The following is a 15677-nucleotide window of genomic DNA, read 5'->3' as shown; positions in this document are numbered from 1 at the left end:
CTCTGAACAAGACCACAGTGCCCAGGTCTTTCCTTTAGTAAAGATACAGAGAAGTTCTTTTGTAACTTGGCCAGTGTTAACTAGAGAAATGATGACATTGATGGAAGTGTCAAGATGAGGAAAAAATAAAAATACTTCATTAATTCTTCTAGTTTCCTTGGAGTTGGCAGCTCTTGCCAGGTTCTAAACAAACCCACAAATATGCACTCTAACAGTGGGTTCCTGGAAGTGGTTTCACGTGCCTCAGAGAAGTGGCTATCCTTTACAAAGATAAAAGGGACTCTTAATTATCTAAGACTCCATTTTCATGCACCTAAGGATTTATTTTAATCAAATTACTCATATTTATTCAAGCAAATTAAAAAAATTGGTTGATGGTAGAAATTAAATGTATCATGAATTTTCCAAAATAACTCAGTTAATAAATAGTCTTTTTTCATGGCTCCTAATGGTGTCTGATAAATACAACTGCATAAACTTATCAGAAATTGTATTTGACTCAATGCAAAGTTGTATAATTGGGTGAAAGAAGTGGTCTGCTTTTGGTGCAAAGTTTGCCAAGCCATTTTCTTTCACCAGTAAATGGCTCTTTATGTAGATTAGGAGTGCATTTGGTCCCGAATGTCCATTGGCAGATGAACAGATAAGCCAAATCTGGTATGTGCATATGGTGGAATGTTATTCAGCCTTGAAAAGGAAGGGAATTCTGAAACCTGTTTCAATAAGAAATGAGCCTTGGGGATATTATATTAAGCAAATTAAATCAGTCAGAAAAGGACAAAAGTGTATGGTTCCATTTACATGAGATACCTAGAGTAGTCAAATTCATAGAAATGGAAAGTAGAATGGTGGTTGCCAGGGTTGGGGAGAAATGGGGGATGGGGGGTTGTTGAATGGGTGCAGAGTTTCAGTTTGGGAAGATGGGAAAGTGCTGGAGATGGGTGGTTGTGATAGTTGTACAATCTGAGTAAGAATGCCACTGCATTCTACACTTAAAAAATGATTAAATGGTAAATTTCATGTTGTGTGTGTGTGTATATGTGTATATATATATGTATATATATATATGTATAAAACCAAAATAAAGAAAAAAAAGAAGAATGAATTTGGGCTTAAAGAAGAGAACTCAATTATAGAGGTTTAAACAGTTAGCTTTTTTTTTGGCTTTTATATTAAATCCCGTGTAACACACAGCCTCAGAGGAGCCGGGACCGACTGGACTGCTCAGCAGGGCTGTGTGGTTCCTGGGGCTGTCTTTTCTCTCCCACCTTTCTCGGCGGGTGGGCCTTCTTGCTCATGAATGTCACCCCACGGCCACAGGATGAGAGCTGTGCCTCGTTTAGCTGTGCAGGTGCAAGCATGGGAAGCTGGGTTTACTGAGATGTCCCAGAGACATTTAACGTAGCGCTTCTTGAATATCCATATGCTCCTCTGTATTTCACAGCCCTGTTGCAGTTGCTGAGACATTGTGGCTATTTCTGGCTAGTGGACTAGAGTGGAAATGATATGTGTGACTTCCAGGCTAAAGCTGTAAGGTGACCTCTAGTAGCCCTCTCATTCTCCCGGTGGGAATATGATCAAGGAGGTACAGTTATAGATGATGGAGCCTCCATCAGCTTGGGTTTGTTCCCAGGTGATTATCTGAAGCACACTCTCCGGTGACCCAGGAATAACTTGAAACACTAATGACAAATATTTTTGTTGTTAAGCTACTGAGATGTGGGGGTTTTTTGTTTTTGTAGCCTAGTATAGTTATTCTGGCTGATACTCCAGTGTGGGCTTTTGCCAGTTAAGTTTGGTGCGTGAGTGAGACTTGAAGACTTTCAGGAGTAAGAGAATGCTGCTGCTGCCGCTAAGTCGCTTCAGTCGTGTCCGACTCTGTGTGACCCCATAGACGGCAGCCTGCCAGGATTTTCTAGGCAAGAGTACTGGAGCGGGGTGCCACTGCCTTCTCTGAGTAAGAGAATAGATACACGTTAATGAAGCATGGAATTTTAGTTGCATAAGGTGAGGGTGAGGATCTGAGAGCGGTTACAAAGCAGCGAATTTAATGGAATGGCACTTTTTGGTGAAGTTGGGGGAATGTTGCAATTAGAGTGGTCAAGAGATGAGTTAGAAAAATAGGAGGGGTGGGGTGATTGCAACTGACACTATGGAGGAGTTAATATTACTGATTATGGCATTGTCATAGGAGTGACCTTATGACACAGTGTGGTTAATCTGAAAATCCAGAAGCTAAGATATTGAGAGATTTATCTAGGTAGATATTAAAATCAGCAAGAATTATGAGAAGGTATGGTATCAGGCAGAGTAGAAGTAAGCTGGGAGCTTAAATCTCAAAGGAATGAGTTTGTAAATTTGAAACTGTGTTGATCCTCAGTCTTGAATGGTAGTGTAACTAATTCTAGGTTGACAAGTTGTTCTGTTTGTTTATTGCCTTAGTATCTTTAACTTGAAGATATTCTTCCGGCCTCTTCTGTTGCTTGGGAATGTGTAATTTACCTGTTAAATTTTTAAATTAAAAAATTTTTTTATAGGTCTTCTTTTTCTTTGATTGAAAGTGAAAGTGAGAGTTGCTCAGTCATGCCCAACTCTTTGTGACCCCATGGACTATATTCTCCAGGCTGGAATACTGGAGTGGGTAGCCAGCCTTTCCCTTCTCCAGAAGATCTTCCCAACTCAGGGATCGAACCCAGGTGTCCCACATTGCAGGCGGATTCTTTACCAGCTGAGCCACAAGGGAAGCCCAAGAATACTGGAGTGGGTAGACTATCCCTTCTCCAGGGGATCTTCCCGACCCAGGAATTGAACCAGGGTCTCCTGCATTGCAGGCGAATTCTTTACCAACTGAACAAATTTTCTTTGATTAGTTTTTCATATTTTCTCTTTGTCTTTGGTCCAGAGTTTCACTATAGTATACTAATGATGGATTTGTTTTTATTCATCTTCTTTGGAACTCTGTATGTATCTTCAACTTAAGGATTTCCTTATAACTTAAATTCTTGAATTTCTTATTTATTATTTCTTCAAATATTAATGCCCTTTCTTCACTTTTTTCTCTTCTGTTTCAAAATGCCTATTAATATGTTGGATAATCTCATTTTACACTTCAGTCTTCTTAACTCATTTTCCTTCTCTTTATCATTCTAGGCTGCTTTTAAGTTTTTTTCCCATGGGTGTATATTCTAATTCTCTCTCTTGCATTGAGTTTTAAACAATTTTTTTTAATCTGTAAAGTTTTATTTGATTCATTGAAAAGTCTGCTCACCTCTCCCACTCCCTGGCTTCCAGATTGCCCTGTTTTGTTTTTTTGATAATAATCACCCTTTCCATCTTTTGTATTACAGATTTTTCCATTATGAGGCTTGTCAAACTAAGATTGGTGGGCCAAATCTGGCCATGTCCTGTATTTGCATGCCCAATGAGCAAAGAATGATATTTAATTTTTTAAAGGGTTGTTACAAAAATAAAACGATATTTAACAGAAATCATACATAGCTTTCAAAGCCTAAAATGTTTACTTTATTTTATATATATATTTAAATATATAATGTTTGTCAACCACCATTCTGTCATCACCACTTCTTTGTTTGGCAATCCCTCTGTTTTTGCATATACTCATTCTGCCTTATAAGTCTGTGTGTGTGTGATTTGTGATTTTTTATTGTGAATTCATGTCTAGTGTGGGTTGTAGAAGATTGAGGATCCCCACAATCCTCAGGATAAAGAGAGGAAATGTGTTATAATTCTGAGGTCTTTGGGTGTGGGAGTCTCAGTAATAGAAAACCCACCAGGAGAGAGTGAGCTGGAGCTGGTGTAAAGTTTGGGATTCATGGGAGAGACCTGGCCATGGAGACTGGCTGTCCGCGGGCTGTGGGGATGTCCGGCGGCCTCCTGAGTCCAGGGTTTCCATCTAAATCCCCAGGGTTGGTCTGTAAAGCACACAGTTGAGGCACAGGCATCTGGACTGGCTAGGGTGGCCGTTACTGAGTATTCAGCAGCCGGTCAAGGGTCCAGCACCTCTGGGCAGATCTGAAAACAGTACCAGCGCCTCTGCCTACTGCCGTGTCCTCTGGCAGCAGCACCGAGCAGGCGCTCAGTGACAGTCTGTTGTGTGCGTGGATGGGGGAAGAAGTGGAATCAAGTTCATGTTTTGGGGACTGATTAGTGCCAGACAGGAGTCTGCTGCCAACCTTTGCCCTAGACTCCTAGCCAGATAGGAAGAATCTGGAGAGAGAACTAGTGGTGTTTATGTAGGTTCCTTTGGGATTTTCTGTGTAAACAATTATATCTAAAACTGCTACAAAAGAAGCAGTTTTACCTTTCCTCTCTGATCTTTATGTTTTCTATTTCATTTTGACTTAGCGCAGTGGCTCAAACCTCCAGTGTATTGTTGAATGAAAGTGATAAAAGCAGACATCATTGCCTTTTTCCTGATATTAGGGAGAAACAGTTCAGTGTTTCACAACTAAGTATGAAGTTAGCTGTAGGTTTTGCAGATGTTTTTTATTTCTTGAAATTAATAATTGAATTTAGAGGCTTGATCAGGTTGAGGTGTAATTTTTTTGGTGTGGGGCAAGACTATAAAGGTGTAATTTTGTCAAGGGACATATATCTGATTATATCTTTTTGTGATTTAGCAGCCATTGATGATTGTTGCTTATATCAATTATTACATTATGGATTACAAATGGTTTTATTCTAATTTTGTTAACTACTTCTTCATTTATTAACCAGGATACTGCTATGGAGAGAATTTTCCTTTATAAACATTCTGGCTACCCTGCTATGCAGTTCCTTTAGGAACACCAGAGGAATGCTTGATTGTTTTCTTTCATTTATTCATTTTCAGAATAGTTAATTGGTTACACAGCATCTTCAAAGGTGTTTTTTTAAAAATATAAGCTGTGAATTCACGGTTTCAGTTCATTTAGTTTTCCTTATTGATGCTAAATAAGTGTGTACCTTTTTAAGCTCTTTTAGAATTCATTATTTATCACTTTTCCTCTAGGTTTGTTGTTAGGTCTCCATTCTTTGTATAACCCATGTTTTCTGCTAAAATCTGAGGAAATAAATACACTCTTGCTTGCATGATTAAGAACAAAGGAAGATGTATTGAAAGACTTATTTCTAATATTGATGAATAAAGAATGGACCTATTAGCCTCTGAATCACCGTTCAGCTGTGTGAAAGTGAAAGTCACTCAGTCGTGTCTGACTCTGTGTGACCTCATGAACTGAATCCTCCAGGCCAGAATACTGGAGTGGGTAGCCATTCCCTTCTCCAGGGGATCTTCCCAACCCAGGGATTGAACCCAGGTCTCCCACATTGCAGGCAGATTCTTTACCAGCTGAGCCACCAGGGAAGCCCTCAGCTATATGGCAGCATGTTATAAGAAACCTTAGAAATTTGTGGATAAAACCACAAAAGTCAGACTTTCTTTGATTGGAACCTTCAGGAGAACAGACTTTTGGTGTCAAGGCTCTTATGTTAAAGGTGATATATGTCAGAAAAGAAGTCATAATTTTAAGTTTCTTGGAAAACCCTATATATTCCTGTATAGCAACAGAGGAAAAACTCTCTCTGCCACATAGTGTATATTTTTGATGTAATGTTAACTTCATGTGGTTTAGCTGTTTGACTTGAGTCATGTGTACCTAGCCTTTTGAACACCCATTTAGCTTATAATATGCCAATTTCCTAGTAATTATTATTGTCCTAAAGTATAACATTTTACTGTTCAACATCAAATATGTATACAAAAGGAATTAAATTTTATGGAGTTTTAATAAGTGTCAAAATGGTTTCTTTTCTATTAGCTTTAATTTTTCCCCAATTATAAAAATAATAGTGCAAAGCTTTAACAAAATAGGGATCACCATAATCCTACCCACAAGTTATATATTAAATTGCATACCTAGATGAAGGTCTTAAATATAGATACTCACAAAGAGATATTGAGATCTTGAAAGAGATTTACATTTACTTTACCAAAAAATACAGGGAAAGTATTTCTGGCAGTCAGACTAAAACTCCAATACTTTGGCCTCCTGATGTGAAGAGCCGACTTATTGGAAAAGACCCTGATGCTGGGAAAGATGCAAGGCAAAAGGAGACGGGGGCTACAGAGCATGAGATGGTTAGAGAGTATCACTAGCTCAATGGACATGAATCTGAGGAAACTCTGGGAGATAGTGAAGGACAGAGGAGCCTGGTGTGCTGCAGTTCCTGGGGTTGCAAAGAGTTGGACACAGTGACTGAACAACAACAAAGATTTCTGGCAAAACATAGGTGATTAAAAAAAAAAGCGTTGACAGGTTTTGAACAGTTTGTATTTTTGACAATGACTGTGTAATGTACATGTACATATAATATACACACATGTGTATATGCATATGTGCATGTTTATATGGGAGGCAGAGGGAGGAGGGGGAGGAGGAGAAGTCTCCATATGGAAAGAAAACTTCTGAAATGAATGGGACTATTTAAAAAATGGCAGATTATATTTTTACAGTAGATTCATTGCCTAATGTCTGTCCGAGTACATACTAGCCAAACAGAACTGTGTGTTACATCAGTTTGTATCGGTTTAAATTTCATGAACGTAAGGACTTTTGATTAAAATATACATACTGCTAACTCCTAAGTCACTTCAGTCGTGTCCAACTCTGTGCGACCCCATCCCTGGGATTCTCCAGGCAAGAACACTGAAGTGGGTTGCCATTTCTTTTTCCAATGCATAAAAGTGAAAGTGAAGTCGCTCAGTCGTGTCTGACTCTTCGCGACCCCATGGACTGCAGCCTACCAGGCTCCTCCGTCCATGGGATTCTCCAGGCAAGAGTACTGGAGTGGGGTGCCATTGCCTTCTACTACATATGAAGTAGATAACCAATGAGAACGTCCTGATGGAAATTATGCAACAGTATTTTGCGATTGTTCAGCAAAGGAAACGAAACAGAGCCCTCAACAGTTCCTAGGTAGAGAATCTAAATTCCTGTCTTATGTGAATAATTTCTGTGAAAAAGAGGAATTATTTTTATTTTCTTCATTTCCTTTCAAGATTAGACGGTCCTGTGTTTCTTTAGTTTCTGCCAAATCTCATTACTAAAGTTACTAAATAGATTACTCATAGAAATCATCTCATCCATCAGTGAATTATTTTCCAACGTAATGACTTCTTCAGTGGCGCACGTGGGTGTCTTAGCGCTACTAAGACGAGAAGGATATTTAGTACTGCCCTTGCTCAACCGTTCTTGGTTTCCTTGGATTTCTAGGGTGTGGGGAGCATCTCGTGCGCACCATACTGGCTAGAGAATGTTCACATGCTCTACAAGCTGAAGATGCCCACCAGGCTCTGCTGGAGACTATGCAAAACAAGTTCATCAGTAAGTATAATGTCAAAAAATAGTATTACCTTCTAAACAGAGATTGTTTGCTGAGCTGTAAGCTTCATGAGTCAGGTATCACGTTTGTATTGCTAGACCGAAGTCCAGGGCCTAGCATGAACTTAGACACTCACTTCACATTGGTGTGTAAAGAAATTCCATCAAAATAGCTACTACTGTATAAAATTTACCATCTAACCAATAGAACGCCCAAGCTGTGAAACGTTGTCGGAGATTAGAATGCTACACAGTAGAATAAAATTCTACTGAAACAAAATTCAAAGGACAACCTCCTTTAAAATCTTTTCTGTGATGCAACTTGACTCTTTTTACAGTTGTCTAGGGTTGAGTTGAAATCCAGTCTGGCTCCATTTGCTGTTATGAAGCTACATCTGGTTGGAAGAAGCGATGCCTTTGTCTAATCTGTGGAAAGATTTTCTACAGCCTACCAATTTCCCTATAGATAACTGTTACTTTTGATTAAAACCATTTGACTCTGGATTTTCCCATCTTTTTAATGTTGAACTTACCTCTATGAAAAGCTTATGAAATTGTATAAGAAATATAAACCATATTTCTTCTATGCTTTATATAAAATGTTAAAAATAAGTTAGAGTAAGAAGCCATGAGCACATAAACTAGGGAAAGACTCTCACAGGGTTTAATCTGGAGGGTATCTCCAAGGAGAGAATTAAGAGGATAATATGAGGTGCAAATTATATGGTGAGGACAACACAGACAGGTGTCTAGGAAAAAAAATCACCCTGAAAGGACTCAGTGATGGCAGACTCCTAGAACTGGCCCCAGGCAGCCAGAAACAGAGGGGAGGACAGGAATGTGGGCGCAGAGACAGAGATACGACAGTAGGGTTGGTGCAGCAAGGTCTGGCACCTACATAACTCTCACGTAGAGCAGTGTTCCCGACGGGCAGCAGGGCTGGGTCAGCCAGGGATCAGTGCCTTCCTCCAGTTTCCCACAGTGTCCCGGTGTCCAATCACACCCCTACCCCAGCCCTACCTTTAGGGTGCTGGTGTGCGTCTGGCTAGCAAGGGTCGCCCCGATGGATCTTGTCAAAATTCAGGCTTTACCTACTCAAAACACTTTTCATCTCAAAGTGATCTCTGCTTAGAATTTATGAAAGTCCATTCAAAGGACCAAATACAAGTTTTATAATATAAGCGTGCAACTGATGGGCTAGATAGGGCGTTCCAGGGATAAGGATAAAACTGAGTTACTTCCTCAGATTTATAAGCATTGTCGCTCAGGTCTTAGGAAGTATCATGCCCTTTTAGGGAAGATTTTAGGGTAGAGAAAAACAGATTACAGGCAAAAAAGAACTGGATTTTTCTGAAGAAGAGAGTGAATAACTATAGAAAAAAATTTCAATATGAAGAGATTTTGTAACAGGTGCTTTCTTCCAGTCACTTGACCTGAGGTTATGAAAATGTAAATAATGGTATGAACTTCATGCATGCTGGTGAGAATCCCCTTATAACAAATTGTGAGCTGAGGAATGCGTTAGAAACGGCCTTTGAGGTCTGCCTTATTTTTCAGAAAAAGGTTGATGACATTCATGTTACTCCATCCTCAAATGTGTCAGCATCAGACTCGTCTTATTGTTCTTTTGCTTTAACAATTACCATCATGGAATGCTAGGTTTAAAGAAAACCAAATTCTTTGCCTTAACAATGTATATAATTTATGTAACTTGCTATTAGTTGTCCAGCTATACCAGATGCGTTCTCAGAACAATGGGAGGAGTGCTAAGAGGTGAAAACTCAGCACTTAGGAGAAGTTCACATCCTGGAAACCCTGTGATTATGGCACATGTCAAGTGTCTCCCTGTTGCGAGTGAGCCGAAGCCCTTTACTGCATCTGAAACCACAGGTTCACTGGCTAGTTGTGCATCTCCAGGTCTGAGCTCCCCTCCTTTCTCTTCTGATACCTTGTTACCCTCCCCTGTTGTATAACTTTTGAAACTTCTCAGAGAGTTGGGTTGCAGTACTCTGTTTTCCCACTCGATCCCATGACCTAGTGCATATTGAACCCCGTCTTCACAATTCCAGACTCTTGGAAAGGAGTGAGAAACTTCAGAGCTCAGTTTATCAACCGTGCTCACTAAATCGTGGAAGCATCCTATCTTACAAGAGTTCGGTGACTTGTCCAAACTCAGCTGCTTAGTCAGTGGGTGTTCATTTTGCAAGATCATGCTGCCCCTTCCTTTTATAAGTAAAATATAATATGGACTACAGAAGACCATTCCTAGAGTTAGGATAGCTGGGTTCTGCTCTTAACTGTGTGTCTGACTCACTGGATCTAGCAAGTTACTTAAGTTCTGTTTTGTTTTCTTTAGGGGGGAAAAAAAAAAGTTAAACAAGAGACAGTTTCTAAATTCCTCCACCATGCTAAATTTTATGAATTCTCTACTGGATTACACTTGTAAATATGAGGTGTAATCATATTTTAGTATGATTTTTAATCAGTTTATTTGGAATTGGAAATGGGATTGGAAAATAAAAAATTTCTGGGACCACTTGGGAATTTTCAAGAAGCATAGATGATATTTACAAAATGTTATAACAAAGTAAATTGATTTTACCAGAAGCCTGGATGAGAAGCAAGGGGGTCAGGTTCTTTCCTGTTTTATGAAATTAGTTGTTAGTTTTAAAATAAGTCTCTTTGTCCTTAGTTTCCTCATGTGTAAGAGAGGGGTCTAGCTCAATAGTCCCCAAAGTCCTTCCTGGGTCCAAAATTCTGTTTGGTTCCTGGTTTGTTCACCAACCAATCTAAACTCTGTGTGTGAAAATCAATTTAGTCTTTAGTTGAAACTGTAAGCTAAAACTATTATAGGTGGATTGCAAGTTTCTATCCAAGGTGAGTTGGTCAAAATCCTTTCTAGTGATGTTTGTGGCAAGCTTGACACCACTTGGTTTTATGGAAAGGCATCATGATATGCTTCCTTTCTTGCTTCCTTTGTTTTTTCTTAAAAAAAAAGAAAAGATTTTCATAAATAATATATCTAGAGATTCTCATTGCGGTGTATACATGGGAATATTTTATATTATGCTCAGGACACATTTACTGTAAGACTCTGGTAGTTCTTCAGTTGCAGTTCTGATTTTCCTACCCAGGCACTGGTTCCCGTGGCCATTTCTGCTCATGGGGCTGCCCGTCTGTGGTTCTTTCTCTATGACTGTTTATCCAATTGTAGAGGCAGTTGTTTATCTTGTGACCTCACTCTTCTGATGGATCTAAGAAGAGTTGTTGATTTTTCAGTTCGTTCAGGTTTTTACTTGTTAGTGTAGAGTGATGACCTCTAAGCTCTGTACATATTTGGACCAGAAACTGGACATCTCCTCCATACTCTTTTGCCAATGGTTATTATCACATTAAAAAATTATTTTTTCTAAAATCATGGATTAAAAAAATGGTTTCCAATTTATCTTTTTTTCTGATGAGTAAATTTTCAAATATAACTTGGCCTTTTATATTAATGTATGAATTATCTGCTCACAACTTTAGACCACTTTTGTGTTGTACTGTTTGGATGATGTTCTTTCAGTTGACATTTAACTTTTATTAATGGTGAAATTGCCTTAAATAAAATATTCTAAAATGACACAGTAATAATCATCTGTTCAGAATTTTAAAATAACCCTGTCTTTTTGACTAGTAGTATGTTTGATATCTGTGACCTTCCACCATAATAAGGGATTTTAAAAAGTAATTTTACACTATGATTAAATAGTTTGTTTTTATGTATTTTTTCTAAAGTAGTCAGTAACTTATTAAAAGATTCCCCACCCCCCTTTTTTTTGCATTGTGAAACCTCTGGAATTATTTTAAATGTAGGATTGTTTGAAAATTGATTTTTGATAAATAAAACTTTACTGTGATAGATGAGTAGAGTAAAATTGAAAGACATTTTGAAGATTAAAATGTTTTTGTTTCCACTTATGTTACCTTTAATGCGTAGATCCAGAGCTTTGGTTTGACTTAATATAGGAAGCATAAAAGAGAATAACCAATTTGTGCCCATTTTCAAAAAACCACTGTTTGTATAACATACAAAACCCGTAAAAAAGGGTACTGTAAAAATAGTGCCTTAATAATACTTCATACTAACCAGTTGATTATAGACTGAATGCTTAGTTAAGTAGGGAAAAGAAATAAATAGATTTCCTTTTTAGTTGTGCTTTTTAAATTACACACACGCACACACTCACACAGACACACACATACACACTCATACACACACACACACATACACACTCTCAGACATATACACACTCACACACAGACACACACACACACATCCATACACACACACTCACAAACATACACACACTCGCACACACATACACACACACTCACACACATACACACACACATAAACACACACAGACATACACACACATACACACAGACACACACACACACACATACACAAGTTCTTAAAATGTTTGGATGTGACTTTTCCTATTCATTGTTTTTGAACAAACTTGGTTTTATGAATTGTGCTTTTTTCATGCAAACTCTGGCTGCACATGTGGTATGTGAACTTCAGGGAGGCATTATAACTTCTTGTCCAGTTCTCTACAAGTAATGTCATGAAGTGAAGTGAAAGTCGCTCAGTTGTGTCCAACTCTTTGCAACCCCATGGATTATACAGTTCATGAAATTCTCCAGGCCAGAATACTGGAGTGGGTAGCCTTTCCTTTCTCCAGGGGATCTTCCCAACCAAGGGATTAAACCCAGGTCTCCCGCATTGCAGGCAGATTCTTTACCAGCTGAGCCACAAAGGAAGCCCAAGTATATTGGAGTGGGGTAGCCTATCCCATTTCCAGGAGATCTTCCTGACCCAGGAATCAAATGGGGGTCTCCTGCATTGCAGGTGATGTATCAGGGAAGTCCTAGGTAATGTCATAGTACATTTTTTAGTTGGCTTGGCTCTCTACTAAATATGATCATTGATAAAATGTTATCTGTAAGAATCAAATTTCTCTCTGAATTTCTAAGCTAAATTGAAATACATACTAGGTGACTATTACTGAAAGATTCTATGTGGTGTAATGATTTATTTTTTTAAAGAAGGGGTTTTGCTCTGTGTTCCTTTTTTTTATTTCTTTGGGGAATGTGCTTATACTCTTTTTGACATCATAGGTTTGCTGTCACCCTATGATGATGCCAGAATGTCATCAATAATTGGGTTTGAAGGGAATCCCACTTTTGCGATTTTCTGCCAACTCGAGAAATTATAATACTTGATATATATTATCTTTTAATGACCAGCTTCTTAGGTAAAACCCTGACAATTTATAAGCATTAGCTTTCATAGGAGGAGCAAAAGTATATTGTCATTATACATTTTAACTTATCTGAGGTCATATGTGATATTTCATGAGTTTCTTTATAATTTAGAAAACATAAAGTATATACTGGTCTCTTTGCCAGTGCATCTTTGGTTTCTTACAAGACTTCTTCATATTCTTCATACATGTTTCTTCTTTTCAAGCCCTAAAATATTCTTCCTCAGAGAACTTATTTTTTGAAATCTATTAAAAAAGATGTTTCTCCTTCATTGTCATAAACATTGTGATATATAGCCTGTTGTACTGTCATGTCCAAATTGTAAAATAAAGAAAACATTAAATTCAGTTCAGTTCAGTCGCTCAGTCGTGTCCGACTCTTTGCGACCCCATGAATCGCAGCACGTCAGGCCTCCCTGTCCATCACCAACTCCTGGAGTTTACTCAAACTCATGTCCATCGAGTCAGTGATGCCATCCAGCCATCTCATCCTCTGTCGTCCCCTTCTCCTCCTGCCCCCAATCCCTCCCATCATCAGGGTCTTTTCCAATGAGTCAACTCTTCGCATGAGGTTGCCGAAGTATTGGAGTTTCAGCTTCAGCATCAGTCCTTCCAATGAACACCCAAGACTGACAGAATGTGGTCCACTGAAGAAGGGAATGGCAAACCACTTCAGTATAATTGCCTTGAGAACCCCATGAACAGTATGAAAAGGGAAAAAGGACACTGAAAGATGAACTCCCCAGGTCGGTAGGTGCCCAATATGCTACTGGAGATCAGTGGAGAAATAACTCCAGAAAAAATAAAGGGATGGAGCCAAAGCAAAAACAATACCCAGTTGTGGATGTGACTGGTGATAGAAGCAAGGTCTGATGCTGTAAGAGCAATATTGCATAGGAACCTGGAATGTTAGGTCCATGAGTCAAGGCAAATTGGAAGTGGTCAAACAGATGGCAAGAGTGAATATTGACATTCTAGGAATCAGCGAACTAAAATGGACAGGAATGGGTGAGTTTAACTCAGATGACCATTATATCTACTACTGTGGGCAGGAATCCCTTAGAAGAAATTGAGTAGCCATCATGGTCAACAAAAGAGTCTGAAATGCAGTACTTGTATGCAGTCTCAAAAATGACAGAATGATCTCTATTTGTTTCTAAGGCAAACCATTCAATATCATGGTAATCGAAGTCTATGCCCCAACCAGTAACACTGAAGAAGCTGAAGTTGAATGGTTCTATGAAGACCTACAAGACCTTTTAGAACTAACATCCAGTAAAGATGTCCTTTTCATTATAGGGAACTGGAATGCAAAAGTAGGAAGTCAAGAAACACCTGAGTAACAGGCAAATTTGGCCTTGGAGTACGGAATGAAGCAGGGCAAAGGCTAGTAGAGTTTTGCCAAGAAAATGCACTGGTCATAGCAAACACCCTCTTCCAACAACACAAGAGAAGACTACACATGGACATCACCAGATGGTAGACACCAAAATCAGATTGAGTATATTCTTTGCAGCCAAAGATGGAAAAGCTCTGTAAGTCAGCAAAAACAAGACCGGGAGCTGACTGTGGCTCAGATCACAAACTCCATATTGCAAAATTCAGACTTAAATTGAAAGTAGAGAAAACCACTAGACCATTCAGGTATGACCTAAATCAAATCCCTTATGACTATACAGTGAAAGTGAGAAATAGATTTAAGGGACTAGATCTGATAGACAGAGTGCCTGATGAACTATGGACGGAGGTTTGTGACATTGTACAGGAGACAGGGATCAAGACCATCCCCTAGAAAAAGAAATGCAAAGGAGCAAAATGGTTGTCTGAGGAGGCCTTACAAATAGCTGTGAAAAGAAGAGAAGTGAAGACCCTAGGAGAAAAGGAAAGATAAACCCATTTGAATGCAGATTTCCAAAGAACAGCAAGGAGAGATAAGAAATCCTTTCTCAGTGATCAGTGCAAAGAAATAGAGGAAAACAATAGAATGGGAAAGACTAGAGATCTCTTCAAGAAAATGAGACATACCAAGGGAACATTCCATGTAAAGATGGGTTCGATAAAGGACAGAAATGGTATGGACCTAACAGAAGCAGAAGATATTAAGAAGAGGTGGCAAGAATACACAGAAGAACTGTACAAAAAAGATCTTCATGACCCAAATAATCACGATGGTATGATCACTCACCTAGAGCCAGACATGCTGGTATGTGAAGTCAAGTGGGCCTTAGAAAGCATCACTACATACAAAGCTAGTGGAGGTGATGGAATTCCAATTGAGCTATTTCAAATCCTGGGAGATGATGCTGTGAAGGTGCTGCACTCAATTTGTCAGCAAATCTGGAAAACTCAGCAGTGGCCACAGGACTGGAAAAGGTCAGTTTTCATTCCAGTCCCAAAGAAAGGCAACCCCAAAGAATGATCAAGCTACCGCACAATTGCACTCATCTCACATGCTAGCAAAGTAATGCTCAAAATTCTCCAAGCCAGGCTTCAGCAATATGTGAACCGTGAACTTCCAGATGTTCAAGCTCATTTTAGAAAAGGCAGAGGAACGAGAGATCAAATTGCCAACATCCACTGGATCATCAAAAAAGCAAGAGAGTTCCAGAAAAACATCTATTTCTGCCTTATTGACTATGCCAAAGCCTTTGACTGTGTGGATCACAATAAACTGTGGAAAATCCTTTAAGAGATGGGAATACCAGACCACCTGACCTGCCTCTTGAGAAACCTATATGCAGGTCAGGAAGCAACAGTTAGTACTGGACATGGAACAGCAGACTGGTTCCAAATAGGAAAAGGAGTACGTCAAGGCTGTATATTGTCACCCTGCTTATAGTACATCATGAGAAATGCTGGGCTGGAGGAAGCACAAGCTGGAATCAAGATTGCTGGGAGAAATATCAATAACCTCAGATATGCAGATGACACCACCCTTATGGCAGAAAGTGAAGAGGAACTAAAAAGCCTCGTGTTGAAAGTG

General features: G+C 39.0%; 1 protein-coding gene across 8 annotated transcripts in view; it reads left to right on the top strand.

Moving 5' to 3' along the window:
- TASP1 (taspase 1) overlaps positions 1-15677 on the top strand; it is a 251016-nt gene that overhangs the window by 142516 nt on the left and 92823 nt on the right. For 6 of the 8 annotated variants that reach the window (XR_009689987.1, XM_061125956.1, XM_061125955.1 and 3 more), the window contains one exon: positions 7275-7385. Coding sequence is in view for 7 of the 8 variants with exons in the window: in XM_061125956.1 (XP_060981939.1) it covers positions 7275-7385 (111 nt within the window). In the remaining variant the exon portion in view is untranslated. Of the gene's footprint in view, positions 1-7274; positions 7386-7720; positions 8337-15677 lie in introns of those variants that run through there. The other 2 variants (XM_061125957.1, XM_061125959.1) reach the window with 2 other exon arrangements.

Source organism: Dama dama, chromosome 23, assembly GCF_033118175.1.
Source record: "Dama dama isolate Ldn47 chromosome 23, ASM3311817v1, whole genome shotgun sequence".
Classification (NCBI taxonomy): domain Eukaryota; kingdom Metazoa; phylum Chordata; class Mammalia; order Artiodactyla; family Cervidae; genus Dama; species Dama dama.
This window is presented reverse-complemented; position numbering and strand designations above follow the sequence as displayed.